This window comes from Phaenicophaeus curvirostris, chromosome 10, assembly GCF_032191515.1.
Source record: "Phaenicophaeus curvirostris isolate KB17595 chromosome 10, BPBGC_Pcur_1.0, whole genome shotgun sequence".
NCBI lineage: Eukaryota > Metazoa > Chordata > Aves > Cuculiformes > Cuculidae > Phaenicophaeus > Phaenicophaeus curvirostris.
In genome coordinates this window covers 13,022,707-13,036,847 of record NC_091401.1, presented here as the reverse complement: position 1 = coordinate 13,036,847, position 14,141 = coordinate 13,022,707, and the positions used below count along the sequence as shown (strand labels likewise).

The 14,141-nt window shown below is 43.2% G+C and overlaps 1 protein-coding gene across 5 annotated transcripts in view; it reads right to left on the bottom strand.

Annotated features, from left to right (window-relative positions):
- PAX3 (paired box 3) overlaps positions 1 to 14,141 on the bottom strand; it is an 80,095-nt gene that overhangs the window by 22,840 nt on the left and 43,114 nt on the right. For 3 of the 5 annotated variants that reach the window (XM_069864467.1, XM_069864468.1, XM_069864466.1), the window contains exon 5: positions 4,285 to 4,490. In XM_069864467.1, the coding sequence (XP_069720568.1) occupies positions 4,285 to 4,490 (206 nt within the window). The remainder of the gene's footprint in view (positions 1 to 4,284; positions 4,491 to 14,141) is intronic. The other 2 variants (XM_069864469.1, XM_069864470.1) reach the window with 1 other exon arrangement.

Genomic DNA, 14,141 nt, shown 5'->3' with positions numbered 1-14,141 from the left:
CCACATTTCTTTAGCCCATCTCCCCATAAGACTGTGCAGTTCAGCATACAAGCGGTAAACCATTTCAGAGGAGCTGAAATCAAATAAAGACCTTTTTTGGCACAGGTCTTCCCTCCTCCATGATCTCTCTTTGAATGTTTTTCACTATTTGCAAGTAAGAGGAGACTACTAAAGCTGAAAGAATGGACTTCAGAGCTTTTAAAGCTTACTACCAGCTTAAGTCATCGTTTCTTCTCCCACCTTTCCCCCTACTGCCTTTTTCACCAAACCATCTCTTCCCCTCCCTGTACCACAGCGAAACAAAGAAAATTATATGTAAGCACAGCACTAAAAAAAGAAATACATATTTTTATCATTTTTATATTGGCTACTCAAGACTGCCGAGCTCTTGGGACTTATTCTATTTGCTGAGGCTGTAATAAGTTTTGTAAAAAGCTTACAAGCTGATTACAAGTTTGACATGGGAGCATTCAACCACATCCTAGTAGCCTGGAGAGATCTGCTTGAACTTTCAGACATGCTCTTCTGCTAAACAATATTTTTCTTTTTGGAAGCTTTCAATAAAACCAATTTAAACCTGGGATTTGGCTGAGAAGAACCTTTTTCAAGATGGGGTGTACTCACGGATCAGAATTCGTCCTGACTTCTCTTGCTTTTTCACCATTATTCACGGACTAAGAGAGTCCAGATTTCTCTCATTGTCTTTTGGGGTTAAGCAGGAAGGCCATGTGCTAGGTGCTTCTCAGGGCAGGACCTCCAAAAACACACAATTCCATACAGCTGCAGGCCCATCCTGAACATGGTCCAACATGCAAGTCTCACGCCTCACGTTGCTGATAATTTGGGAGACTCGCTTTCTTAAACCAACTCCAACCTGCTGCCAGACTTCATCCAGTTCAACCAGGTCTAAAAATAAACCTGATATAGGAATCGAAAGGTGGCCAGAAAAGATGCTACTTGCTTCATTCCATATGCGCTGTTTGTCACAGAATACCATAACCGCACTTCTCTGAGCTCAGAAAGAGACTTTGATCTTTATCTATACTAGGGAAAATTTCAGTTTTAGAATTTGCCTTCAGATTGAGTGAGTAAAAATAGGCCACAGCCCTTCAGGGCCTACACTGCAATGCAGTGATGGTTTTAATGAGTTTTTTAAACTGGACCATTAAAGCGCTGCATATCTGCAGTGTTCATACACAGTACATGAAGGTTTAACTTCACATTCCTAGGCTATTGCTATTTTTTTTTTACTTTAATAAAGGCTCGCCCTAGACCTTTGACACTCTGTTTACGTTTCTGAATTGTATCTGATGAATGCACAAGCCAGAAGAACTTTCCCCTTCCTGCTGCACCTAACATGCAGAGAAGAGCCAGATGCCTTTGGAAGAGGCAGTAGAAGAGATCATCCTGGCTCCACATCACATCTTGACTCAGACTCAGGGGAGAAATACTTGAGAGTCCTTGAATGGGAAGGTGCTGGTGGAGGAATTGCAGGGAACATTTTAACTCTCCTTACTACACCCAGTACTGAAGCATTTGCAATGATACATTTCACGCCTCTTGCAGCTTGGAGTTTGTTGCAGCACTTCTTTTCCCAAAAGCCCTTCCTGTCCCCTCAATTAAGAGCACAAATAACATTCAGAGCATAAAGTCTGTTTTCAGTTGCTTGTAGCTTTCAAAAAATTCTCCTTAGGGGTTGAAGTGTTCTAAGTCTGATCTCATCTCAGAGAAAATCTCCCCTCCCGTCCCAAACCAGCCTGCTTAGAAACAGTCATTTGGTTACACTTCAACAATGGGAAAGTGAGAAAGTGAGAAAATAGATGGTTTGGTGGTTTAAGACTCTTCCTTTCATGGGTGTTCAGGGATTGCCTTGGGGAACACAAGGAAAGGGAAAGCACGGGGGCAGCAGGGTAAAAAACCAAAACATGAGATGGTGGGACTGAGGGAATAGCAAGTTTGGTCCAGTTGTAATCAATTAATTAACTTCTTCAACAAAGTAAAACAACTTTACTAAATTGGACCTTACAACTCCAGAAAAAAAGATAATTTTCTGAGCTCAGCTGGACTCATGCTGCGAAGAGCTGGGTTTTTAGGTGATGCTTGATTGGGAAGCAAAGAGATCTTTGTGTATGTATCTATATAAAATTTCATATCTCTGATCTCTGTCATACTGTTCCCAAAAAAGAAGTGTGACTAAGAAAGCTTGAATGTTACATCAGTATGGCTATCCAGCCCTCTCAGTCTCAAGTCTCTCAGGGTTACTTTCTTCTAACAGGTTGTCTTTTATTTCATGCCAATCATAGGTGGCTATTTTAAGGGGCTATAGAGAGATGCTGAATGCTGATAAGGCAAATCCTGTATCCCTTAATCCACTGCTAAATCACTCTGCCAGGCTTCAAGAGTACCAGACAGATGGAGTGTGCTAGGAAACTGCCCACAGGCTGGCTACTTCAGCCTCAGCTCGTCTTTAATCCAGAAAGGTTTTGTTCTGGTATTTTAATCATTGATTGACTGGGAACTTTCTGCCATGCTGAGTTAGGTAAAATATCCATATGTCAGAGGTACCGGGGAATTTGTGAGGCTGTAGATCATAGGAGTGGTGTGAGACAGGATGTGTCTCAAGGGAACCAAGGAAGCCATAAGGAATGTAAAAAGTCACAGGGTTAAAGCCACATTAAGACAGCTGTTATGTTAATGAGAGTTCTGCTTTTCTTCTAGCTGAGGGTCATTGATTTAGAAAAACATGAACAAGGTCTTTTTCATGTATCATATTTTTCCACTGAAGCTAACATAGCCCCAAACATCATATCCTAGACTCCAGCCTTCTTGCTGACATAACTTGTGTAGGAAGTTACCGTTATTATGTTTGTGTGTGGATGATTCCCAGGACTTGATTTGGTCCTACCTGGCCCAAGTCTACATAAAATGCAACCATTACACTTAGTAAACATGTCAAGTGAGAGAGTCATGCAACCACTGAGTTTGCCTTCCAGACAAGCACATCGATATATCTGATTTTCTCTCACAATCTTAAAACTTACAAGAAATGTGGTGTGAAATCTTCTGTAAAAACTTTTAGTAGACAAAACTGAAGAAATCTGGACCTTCCAAGACAGATACTCAATAAATCAGCCATGTTGCAACAGGTATACTTGTCTTAAAAAGTCAGAGGGATATTTTGCTTGTTTCAGTTTGCAGAGTCTGAATGCCTCAGGCTGAGCTTCAAAGGTCAAAACATAAAAACAGAGTTTCACAAAAGCAGCCAAATCCACTTCTATCTTTACCACTCACTTCTATTCCTTGGTTAGATCACAAGCTACAACATTTTGCTTGTCACCCAACTGTTCATTTGCTTATGAACACTTGAAACTCGGACTGATTTAAACTGGACATGTTTTTCCAAATGTCTCTTAGATGTCAAACAGTGAAAGCGTAGCAGCAGATTGTGCCTGTGGTATTCAACATTTCACACAGAATATGCTTCTGTGCCATGAAACAGACTGGACTGAGTCCTAGTCTGAACCTGAACTCTGGGTGCAGTTTATTCCATAATTATTTGGTAGCTATTTGTCTGGTTCTGGCCACATGAAAATCCAGGTTCATGCTTTTTTAAATTTATGTCAACTCCATAGTTTACTCCTCTAGCTTGTTACCTTGTTTAGACAATCCAAAACTCCATGAAGTTGTGAAGACTTACCAGTTATTTGAGGGTTTATTTTCTTTTGAATTAAACTGACAGTGGGGATAAGTGACATATTACAAGGTTTAGATCAAGTCAGCTTCCAAAGCTAACCTAAGAGTAAACTGTAGATACAAGATACAGCACCAATAACCCTGCTCGCTTGCATGGCTCTAGAGATACTCTATCCTTTTTAAAATGTTTTTCTCTCCTCTGTTAATGCCTGGAAGAGCCAAACAACAAAAGATGAGATCAGTTAAATAACTATAAAGTGGCACAACAGCTGACTTGACTTTATGCAGGGTTCTATCAAATGCATAGAACAAACAATCTGGGATAATAGCCCTTCTTCTCCAAGGACTCAGTGTTATATTCATGGTAGGTATGGAACAATCACTGGGGAAAACATAAATCTTTTTACTAAGTAATTGTTGCTTTAAACAGTTGGAAAACCAATGTCCATGTACAGATGCAAAACCCCCTAAGGCTTTAAGCAATGTAGCTTCTCATTTTCCTTCAGGGTAGGACCACTTGAGAATATAAAATGACCCAACTTGCTAATAGAAAAGGAAGTTCCCTTTATTAGGCAGTTTTTAAATACATACCTGGACCCGAGCCTCTGTGAGTTTGGCTCTTTGGGCAAGCTCTTCCCGTGTATAAATATCAGGGTAGTGTGTCCTCTCAAAAGCTCTTTCCAGCTCTTCCAGCTGTTCAGCCGTGAAGGTTGTCCTGCTGCGACGCTGCTTTCTTTTTAATGGTAAATCTGGTTCAGAATCTATATCAGAGCCTTCATCAGACTGGGGTGCTGATGCTCAAAAAAAGAAAAATTAAAGATAAGTTAGCTTTAGTTGAAGAAAAAAGGCAAGGTATATGTTCAATTAATGATATCCTCCTCTATGGATAAGTTGCTTTTTCTCCATGACTCAGAACTGTGTTGGCAAACTTCAAAAGCACAAAAAAGAGAGAAACAAATCAGAGTTAAATGTTACATTGTGCAAGTGTGCTCAAACAAATTAAGAATTGTCAAAAAATCAACTATGAGTTTAGCCCCTTTTCTTGGCCCAAGAATATTTAAGAACCTCCAGAAATCTTTCATAGAATCATAGAATAACCAGGTTGGAAGAGACCCACCAGATCATTGAGTCCAACCATTCCTATCAATCACTAAACCATGCCCCTCAGCGCCTCGTCCACCCGTGCCTCAAACGCCTCCAGGGAAGGTGACTCAACCACCTCCCTGGGCAGCCTGTTCCAGTGCCCAATGACCCTTTCTGTGAAACAATTTTTCCTAATGTCCAGCCTAAATCTCCCCTGGCGGAGCTTGAGGCCATTCCCTCTTGTCCTGTCCCCTGTCACTTGGGAGAAGAGGCCAGCACCCTCCTCTCTACAACGTCCTTTCAGGTAGTTGTAGAGAGCAATAAGGTCTCCCCTCAGCCTCCTCTTCTCAAGGCTAAGCAACCCCAGCTCTCTCAGTTGTCCCTCATAAGGCCTGTTCTCCAGCCCCTTCACCAGCTTTGTTGCTCTTCTCTGGACTCGCTCCAGAGCCTCAACATCCTTCTTGTGGTGAGGGGCCCAGAACTTAACACAGTATTCGAGGAGCAGTCTCACCAGTGCCGAGTACAGAGGGAGAATAACCTCCCTGGACCTGCTGGTCACGCCGTTTCTGATACAAGCCAAGATGCCATTGGCCTTCTTGGCCACCTGGGCACACTGATGGCTCATGTTCATTCACTGCCAACCAACACCCCCAGGTCCCTCCCCTCCAGGCAGCTTTCTAGACAGACTTCTCCTAGTCTGTAGCACTGCACAGGGTTGTTGTGCCCCAAGTGCAGGACCCGGCATGTGGCCTTGTTAAACCTCATCCCATTGGACTCTGCCCAGCAGTCCAGCCTGTTCAGATCCCTTTGCAGAGCCTCCCTACCCTCCAGCAGATCAACACTTCCACCCAGCTTAGTGTCGTCCGCAAACTTGCTAAGGGTGCACTCAATGCCTTCATCCAGGTCATTGATAAAGACATTGAACAGGGCTGGACCCAGCACTGAGCCCTGGGGAACCCCACTTGTCACTGGCCTCCAGCTGGATTTCACACCATTTACCACCACTCTCTGGGCCCGGCCATCCAACCAGTTTTCCACCCAGGAGAGTGTGCGCCTGTCCAGGCCAGAGGCTGACAAGTTTCTCAAGCAGAATGCTGTGAGAAACTGTCTCAAAGGCTTTACTGAAGTCCAGGAAGACCACATCCACAGCCTTTCCCTCATCCAGCAGCCGAGTCACTTTGTCATAGAAGGAGACCAGGTTTGTTTGGCAAGACCTGCCTTTTGTGAACCCATGTTGACTGGGCCTGATCACCCAGTTCTCTTGCATGTGCTTCATGATAGCCCTCAAGATCACCTGCTCCATGACCTTCCCTGGCACTGAGGTCAGACTGACAGGCCTGTAGTTTTCTGGGTCCTCCCAGAGACCCTTCTTGTAGATGAGCACAACATCAGCCAGCCTCCAGTCCAGTGGGACTTCCCCAGTCTTCCAGGACTGTTGGAAGATGATGGAAAGGGGTTTGGCCAGCACATCCGCCAGCTCCTTCAATACCCTTGGGTGGATCCCATCCAACCCCATAGACTTGTGGGTGTCTAGTCAGGCTAGCAAGGCTCTGACCACCTCCTCTTGGATCATGGGAGCCTCATTTTGCTCCTCTAGCTCCTGGATTTGTACACAGACAGAACAACTTTCTTCACAATTAAAGACTGAGGCAAAGAAGGCATTAAATACCTCATCCTTGTCCTCATCCCCTGTCACTGCTGTTCCTTCTGCGTCCAATAGAAGCTTTGAGTAAATGAGTTATCCCATTTATTTGTTTTAACTCCTCCAGCAGTTTCCAAGAGTTTTAAAAAACCTTGAGCAGTACTGCTTAGTTCCAAGCATTCAAACAAGCAACACAGCCTTTTTCCCTTTCCCTGAACTAGTCACACCGGTGTGTATGTTGTAACTTTCCAACTCTATAGACACATGTCCATGAGACCCTTCCCTACAGATCCATGGCAAGCTTAAAATAGCTCAGAACAACAGTTTGACCTGACTCGTCCAGTTACTAAAGCAAGGAGACTACAGCAAATGTGAAGACTAGAGCTGAAATACACAGACTGCACACTTCCTTCACTTAAGGTTTCATCATTAGTCCCTCTAAACCTGGGACATTTTCCAGCACAGAGCATGGCTATACACAGATATGCTGATGCTTACCCTCCAAGCAACAGCCCAGGACATGAGTACACAATGGCCAAGCTGTGTTGGGCCAAAAGCCTCTCTTACCACATCTCAAGTCAGTACTCTAGGAACTTCAGCAAGTAACAGACCACATACAGCATGCCCTTGACCCAGGAAGGGGGAACTAACTCTTGCCATCAACAGCTTAAAGAGAAATCATAACCAAAACTCTTATGAAGTGTCAAGGACTTGGAGAGAGCAAGATTACACATAGACAAGCAACTCCTGGCATCACTACTTGTTTCCCTGTGCTCCCTGGCAACCAAGTGAACTCCAGCTACAGCCCAACCACAGCTGTAGCTGTGAAGGCAGCAAAGCTCTTGCTGTACCCGAATACATTTTCTTCTTTCTCCAACAAGCAGTAAAGAACCAAAAGAGCAGAATTCCAAAGCCTGTCTTCATTTGCATCAGCTGCTGCCCCAGGGACAAGCATTTCTTCTTGCCTGAGTCTTCAAGGGAAACCACCTAAAGAGGGCAGACAGTCCCCAGTGATGCTGAAACTGCTAGTTCAGTGGAAATACAAAAATTGCTTCTACTACTTCAACAATTTCAAATAAATTATTGACATAGATATTGATTTAAAATAATCTTCTTAACATTATTTATTTGGAAGTAGGCGAGAACACAAAGCCAGAAAGAAATCACTGTTTCTCAGGCTACAACTAAAACCCCCATCACATTCATTTTTATCTCTCTCGCAGTTCCAATTTCACTCAAGCTCTTTGAACCCGTAAGTGCACCTAATCTGTTTACTTGCTCTTACAGAAGGAGAAAGACAAAGTGTGGTTTTGGTCAACTCAGCTGAAGAGTTTATGAATTTCTGCATACTAAAAAAGGAACAATTACTTATGTGAAAGCTATCTTCACTGTCCAGACATCATCAATATTTCGGATCCAACATACAAACAACATCAGGAGAAGCTCAATATTGATGCCCAGTGAAAATATTCAACTCCCAGAATTTCTTACATGCACAGAAGCTTTGCACCAGGTAAGACTGGATTAAACTGTTCTTCATAATATTGCCCCCAAGAACAAAAGACAGTCAGTACAAACTTCCTATCCTAAAGGGTTCAGAATAATTCCTTATTAAACGGGCAGTCAAGGGTGCCCCAAAATGAACATGACACATTGTCACACTAGTGACAAATCCCAAATCTTCTCAGTTGGTGTCCCAAGTGAATCAGTGGCGCCTGCTCTCTTCAGCAATTGCCAAGTTACAACCGTCTAGGATGGCTTCAATTTACTGTTCAAGAATAAAAGGAAACACAGGACATTTAAAATACCATTTTGCTATGGCAGCCTCAGATATAAATCACCCTCCTCAACCAGAACAGCAATCACTAACAATGGCTAATGGAAGAGAACACGCCAGCCATGCTAACAGGGTCATACTGGCTACCACTGCCTTCTGACCATAACCTGATGTGATAAGATCTGAAACAGAGCTCAGGAAGGTCCCTTTTGGAGACAACTTCTCTGAGCAAAGGTGCCTTTGATTGTGTATAACAATGTCTGTGGTTTTTTTAATGTTTTCTTGTGAGGGTAGTGAGGTTGCCCAGAGAAGTCATAGATGCCCCATCCCTGGAGGTGTTCAAGGCTAGGCTGCACGGGGCTTTGAGAAATCTGATCCAGCAGAAGGTGGCCCTACCCCTGCTAGGGGGTTGTGAATGGATAGGTGTTAAGATCCCTTCCAACTCAGACTATAATGCTATGAACTTCTTCAAACATCCACACATATGCCTATAGAAAGCCAGCTTTAACTGTATAATGTAAAGTGGATCTTTATCGCTCCATTTCTGAAGTGAACTCTCACCAGCTATGTGGGAAGTATCACGAGACTTAAAATGATCTTTCTAAAAATGTTTTATAAAGACTTAACAAAGTTTTGTGATGTTCCCTGTCCCTTGCATTCATACAGCAATGAGGATGCAGAACTGAAACACTGACTTCGTTTTCATGTTAGCTTTACATTTCATTAAGCAGTATATGAAAGGCACAGAGGTAAACCAGTCAGAAAAAACCTGAACCAAGTATCCAAGAGTCTATGTCAATATGTCAAACCAAGTGCAAACATTTAGAGAGAAAGAAAGAAAACTAAAGTTGGGAGAAAACATCTACCAAAGAAATTAGCTTTCATATCGATCTGATTTTGTTGGTGTTACACTTCGTCAGGCCTGGCTGTTATGTGCAGCTTTATTGAAATCATCGAGTTCCTTCATCTTGCCTGATCTGCAATACTAAAATCAGACAAACATAATCTCAAATGATTGTTGTATGTCTGTACTACAAACTGCAATATTTTTATTTCTTACAAAGTCTACTTAAATACTATTAGTTTCAAGGAAGTTTTTGTTCTTATTTTTCAAATTAAAATACCAGTTTATGTAGAGTGAGAAGCCAAGCAGTGTATTGTCTAAGCTTATAATTGGACACGTCTCAGCCTTTATAAAAGCAGTATTTATTTTACATATGCTCAATGGGTTTAGCACATTGCCCTTTTGCTAAGCAGTATCTCACTAATAGATCCACTGACTTCTATGACATAAAAAGTTACTATTCAGCACAGGTGGGTGAGATCTGACTGAGTCGTTTCTATCATCACCAGTTCCTCAGACACACAACATGAATATTGCTATCCTTTACAGATGTCCTAATGATCTTAATACTCCAGCCATTGAGCTATAAAAAGGAGAAAGAAGACGACTCTCCAGTCTCCTGGGAGATCCCCAACCAGACCCCTTGGAACCACCACTACACCCTTTACTGCACAGCTCACAGTGGGAGAGGCAGCTAAGAGAACTACCAGTAGCTGAGCCATGAAGTTTAATTAAAGAAGGAATTACAGAATTAAAGAGCAATTATTTGTCCCTTAACCCCTTGTGACCTGTCTGGTGGCCTGTCTGCTACATACTAGTTTTCACCACAATAAGTGCCCAGTGTCATAGGCATTAGGTCACCAGGACCTCTGCAACCATTCCTTTTCCAAACACCATAAATAGACATGCTGGGGCAAAAAACTAACATCAAAATAATACACGAGGTCATTCTATAGGTGGTTATTCCTCCCAGCAAGACGTTTCATTTGAATAATTAAATAACAAAGAAAGTGACAACCATGGAAAACCCATACATTACAGCTGCAGCACAGCACACCTGACAAACACAGGCAGAGAAGCTATCATTCTGCAACCTGTGACATTTTTTAATAAAATATCACACAACTTCTTCCTCAAAGCATAACTGCCTGGGCTCTACCCTAAATGAACTCTCTCTAGCCATGGATCTTGCTATAACAACACCAAAAAAACCCCAATATACCAAAGGCCAGGGAGGGTTCTGGTGGTAGTCTTATTTGCTAGCTACCCTTCCAAGATCTTGCATGAATGAAGAAATGAGAACATGTACTTGAAGCTCTCCCCTCGTGTCACATCTCTATATTTCAAGGCTGTGGCCAGGGCATCCCCAGCACTGGGGCTGACGGGGAGCTGTGCTTCGGGAAGCAGTGGGTATGGCAGGGCTGCCAAGGGCTCTCTGATCCCCACAGCCTTTCACACCCAAAGGGATGCTGGTGACCTCCCTCATGTTTCTTCGGGTGCAGGAGAGGAGGAGTGCAGCGGGGCCACCACCCCCACACAAGTCTACATTAAATGACAAATGACACTCTCGCTTTGTGATCTTTGGGATTTTTGTTGACTTATTTGGAGGCTTTTGTTAGGTCCTAAGAAATGGCCTGTGGCTGAAGCCTATTCGGCCGATTTCCACGCTCCATCTGTGGTATCCATCAGCAGGGCCTTTGCCCGCATTCAGGGCTCTGACACCTGCCTGGCAGGATGCGGAGGCACAAAGGAGGCTGCTGCGGACTGCGGCCAGGGGGGCTGCAGGGGGAAGCAGAGGCACAGCAGGGGTTAATCCAAGCTGCCCCCACCCCAAACCTCAGCACCTGGGCTGCTTCTCCCAGCCAGAGGTAAGGGACCCTCCATCGTCTCATGGATGAATTAATGAGGAAACCGTCCCAGGATGCAAGCCGTCAGTCACCCCAGGCACCCGCTAAATAAACGTCCTTGCTGCGAGGGCTGGGAGCAGCGGAAGGTGGCCGGCAGCACATTCCTCCCTGGATCCTTGTTTGCTTGGGGTCGGCTTTCAGCAGCTGGTGTTTTAAGAGTTGGTAGACTACAAACACGTCAGGAGTCCTTCCTTCCCTCAAAATAAAAGTTCATAGGAAAATAAAACAGTACTATTTATTTCCTACTAACAGCACCCCTCCCCTTGCCCCTGAGCAGTCTGGTTCAGGGCAGGTTCATATTTGCATAAAACATATCACGACCACGCTACAGCTGACCAACTCCCTCCCTCCAGGACCAACTACCTCCCTTCCAGCGCATCAGCCCTTCATTTTGCCTTATCTGCCTGGGGAAATGTGATGCCAGGCTTCCCTCCCCTCCTCCCAAATCCTCACTGCCACAGCAAGGAGCCATTAAAAAGAAAATATGCCCTGCCAGGTCTGTGCTAATCAAAACAGGACAAATAAACTCTGACACTCAACAACTCCCGGAGTGCCGGCAGCCCTGGGTGGAGACTACAGATTAGTCATGAATATAGCAGGCAGCAGGGGATGCACGGGGGCTGGAGTTCCCCATCAGCCACCTGTGAGCTGGTTAAAACACCACAGCTGAACGCCACGTTTATCTAAGACAAAGCATGTGCCGAAGATTAGAAGAGCATCCCTAAATTTCAGGTTGTGGTGCTCCTACCGGAGAAGTTTCAGCAGGTTCACCGGGACTCAGAGTTGCAATTTTATCCAATTTTCTGTTTACTTTCTGTGCTATGTCATTAATGAGGGCAGATTTGGGCACACTGAGTTTCACCTCATTAGGTGATAGCCCAAAATTTGTTAACAGTTGGACTCCTTCTCTGAGAGGGAAAGAAAGAGCAAATTTTGAGAAACAAAGAACAACAAATTTCTCAGTGGGGTAAAGATAAAATATGCTAATGCTGCTACATTCCCCTATCTGCCTGTTAAAAGTGAAAATTTAGGATCAGCAAATATGAGAAAATTCTCAATCTTGCTAGAAAGCAACAGAATATGTAGGAAAATGTGAAATAGTCACAAGTATTAAAACTGCTTTTAACTCTTTCTACAAGTATTTTGCTATATTATAAAGACAAGAAATGAAACAGAAAAGCAAGCCTCTGTTCTAGACATGAGTATTGCTCATCTAAGAAGGATTAAGTCACACTTCAATTCCTGCATTGACAACCACTGCTATTTGCAAAGGGCATACTTACAAAAACATCGTAAATGGCTTTTTTGAAACTCCACAGGCACTTTACAAAAGTCTGCAGTGAGAGAACGAGAGAAATGAGGAGAAAATATGTTGCTACTTAAGTAAACTGATTAATAATAGTAATTAATCGGTTGCTGGAATTAGAAAAGAGCAACCTCATCTCCTGCCAGCTCTAAGCTGGAAAGTCAGCACAGAAAGGGAACAACCACCACAGTGATAAAAGCGATCTTCTTGAGAGAAGCAGATAGTACTTTTACTTTGTTTGGGCTGATTCACATAGAGATACGTGCTTTGTACAGCAAAGTGAAAAGGAAAGCAGTAGCTGCAGTAAAAGGAAATGGTCAACAGTGACTTTTATTTACAATTACCAAGGCTATTATTGACCATATGTGCCACAATCACCCTCCTTATCGTGGGTTGGCCATCATGTGCATTGGGAGCTGTTAATGAACTGGGTAATTGAGCTGCTGACATGTGTTACCAAAACAAAACAATAGGAAGAAGAGACAAATGAACATTTTATTTGCCAATCAGAGTAGGTTCCGCTTTTCAGAGAGCTGTGCCTAAGTAAGTGGCTGAATACATAAAACAGTGCATTGAAGGCAAGCAGATGCATGCACAATAATGGTTAACTGACAGCCTATGGCCCATCTGTGCTTAACATTTTGTTAAAGAAATTACTTGACTTGCTAAAGAGACAAATCATACAGCTGCCCCAAGTGCTGCATTGTAAGAGATAAATCATTAGCTAAACTGTTTCATGCTTAAAATGACAGTGCATATTAACAGTTATGCAGGGACATTTTGTCAGCACAGCTTGATGCAGTTATAACTTACAAAAAATGTGACAGCTCATCGCTATTCAATGATTTTGACTTTGAAGAGAATGACAACGCTGTGAAAACAATTTCACCGCACAAACAATAGACAATTCACAGGCTCTTCTTTTAATTTTTTTTTTTTGAATGATGAAATAATATGGAAAGGGGGAAAAAATGGCTGGTGTCTAAGTGCTCTGCACCATTAATCTGCTAGCATGTACTTCATTTAAAACCACAGAGCATCAAAAAGGAACACATTCCGTTTTAAATATCAAAGACTGCATCACCAGCGCTAAGAATAAATGGCTAATTCTCAACTGTGCAGGAAAGGATAAAGAATTTCTAGAGTGAAAGGAAGGGAAGAGGAAACTGCAAATGCAACTACAAAAATCTCTTCTTATTCCCCCCCACCACCTCCTTTTCCAAAAAGAGATTTGTTTTGTTGACACAAGCAACATTTAAGTACTTAACAGCTTTGCATGTGGGCCTGATCTTACTCTCAAGCTTCACTGTGGAAAATTTGCACTGGGAATTACCATCATTATTATTATTTTATGTTGCAAACTAAATATAAAGGAACTGCAGTGTGTGCTCAGGTCCTATTGTACAGGCAGGGCACACACATAGGCATGTACAACCCAGGAAACATGCCCAAGGGAGGGCAGAAAAACAGATCACTCTCCTCCCGACTCAGTCACATAGACTAGGGGAAAAGCCAGACCCTCGACCAGATTTACCTGAGCAACTGCACTCCTGGAACAAAATGCAACAACAAAATGCTGTTTGGTAAAGCTCTTGGAGTCTGTGGGGCCTTCCCCGAGGTCTCAGAGGTTAGCACCCACATAAGGGTTTGGTCAGGCTTAATGTCTAAACAAAAGTTAAATTGCTACAGTTTTCCTCAGAAAGGCCAAATTGCCTTGCTGACTTTGTACGGTTTCAATTCACTGCGCTCAAAGGACTCCTCTGCTGTTTCCACTGGCATAAAAGCAAAGCTTGACCCAGGCAAGCTTTGGCCCTTGCTCTATCTCTCCCATCGTTCCCAACAGATCCAGGGGAAGCAGTTCAATGAGAGGGAGCCGGCACTGTGATAAC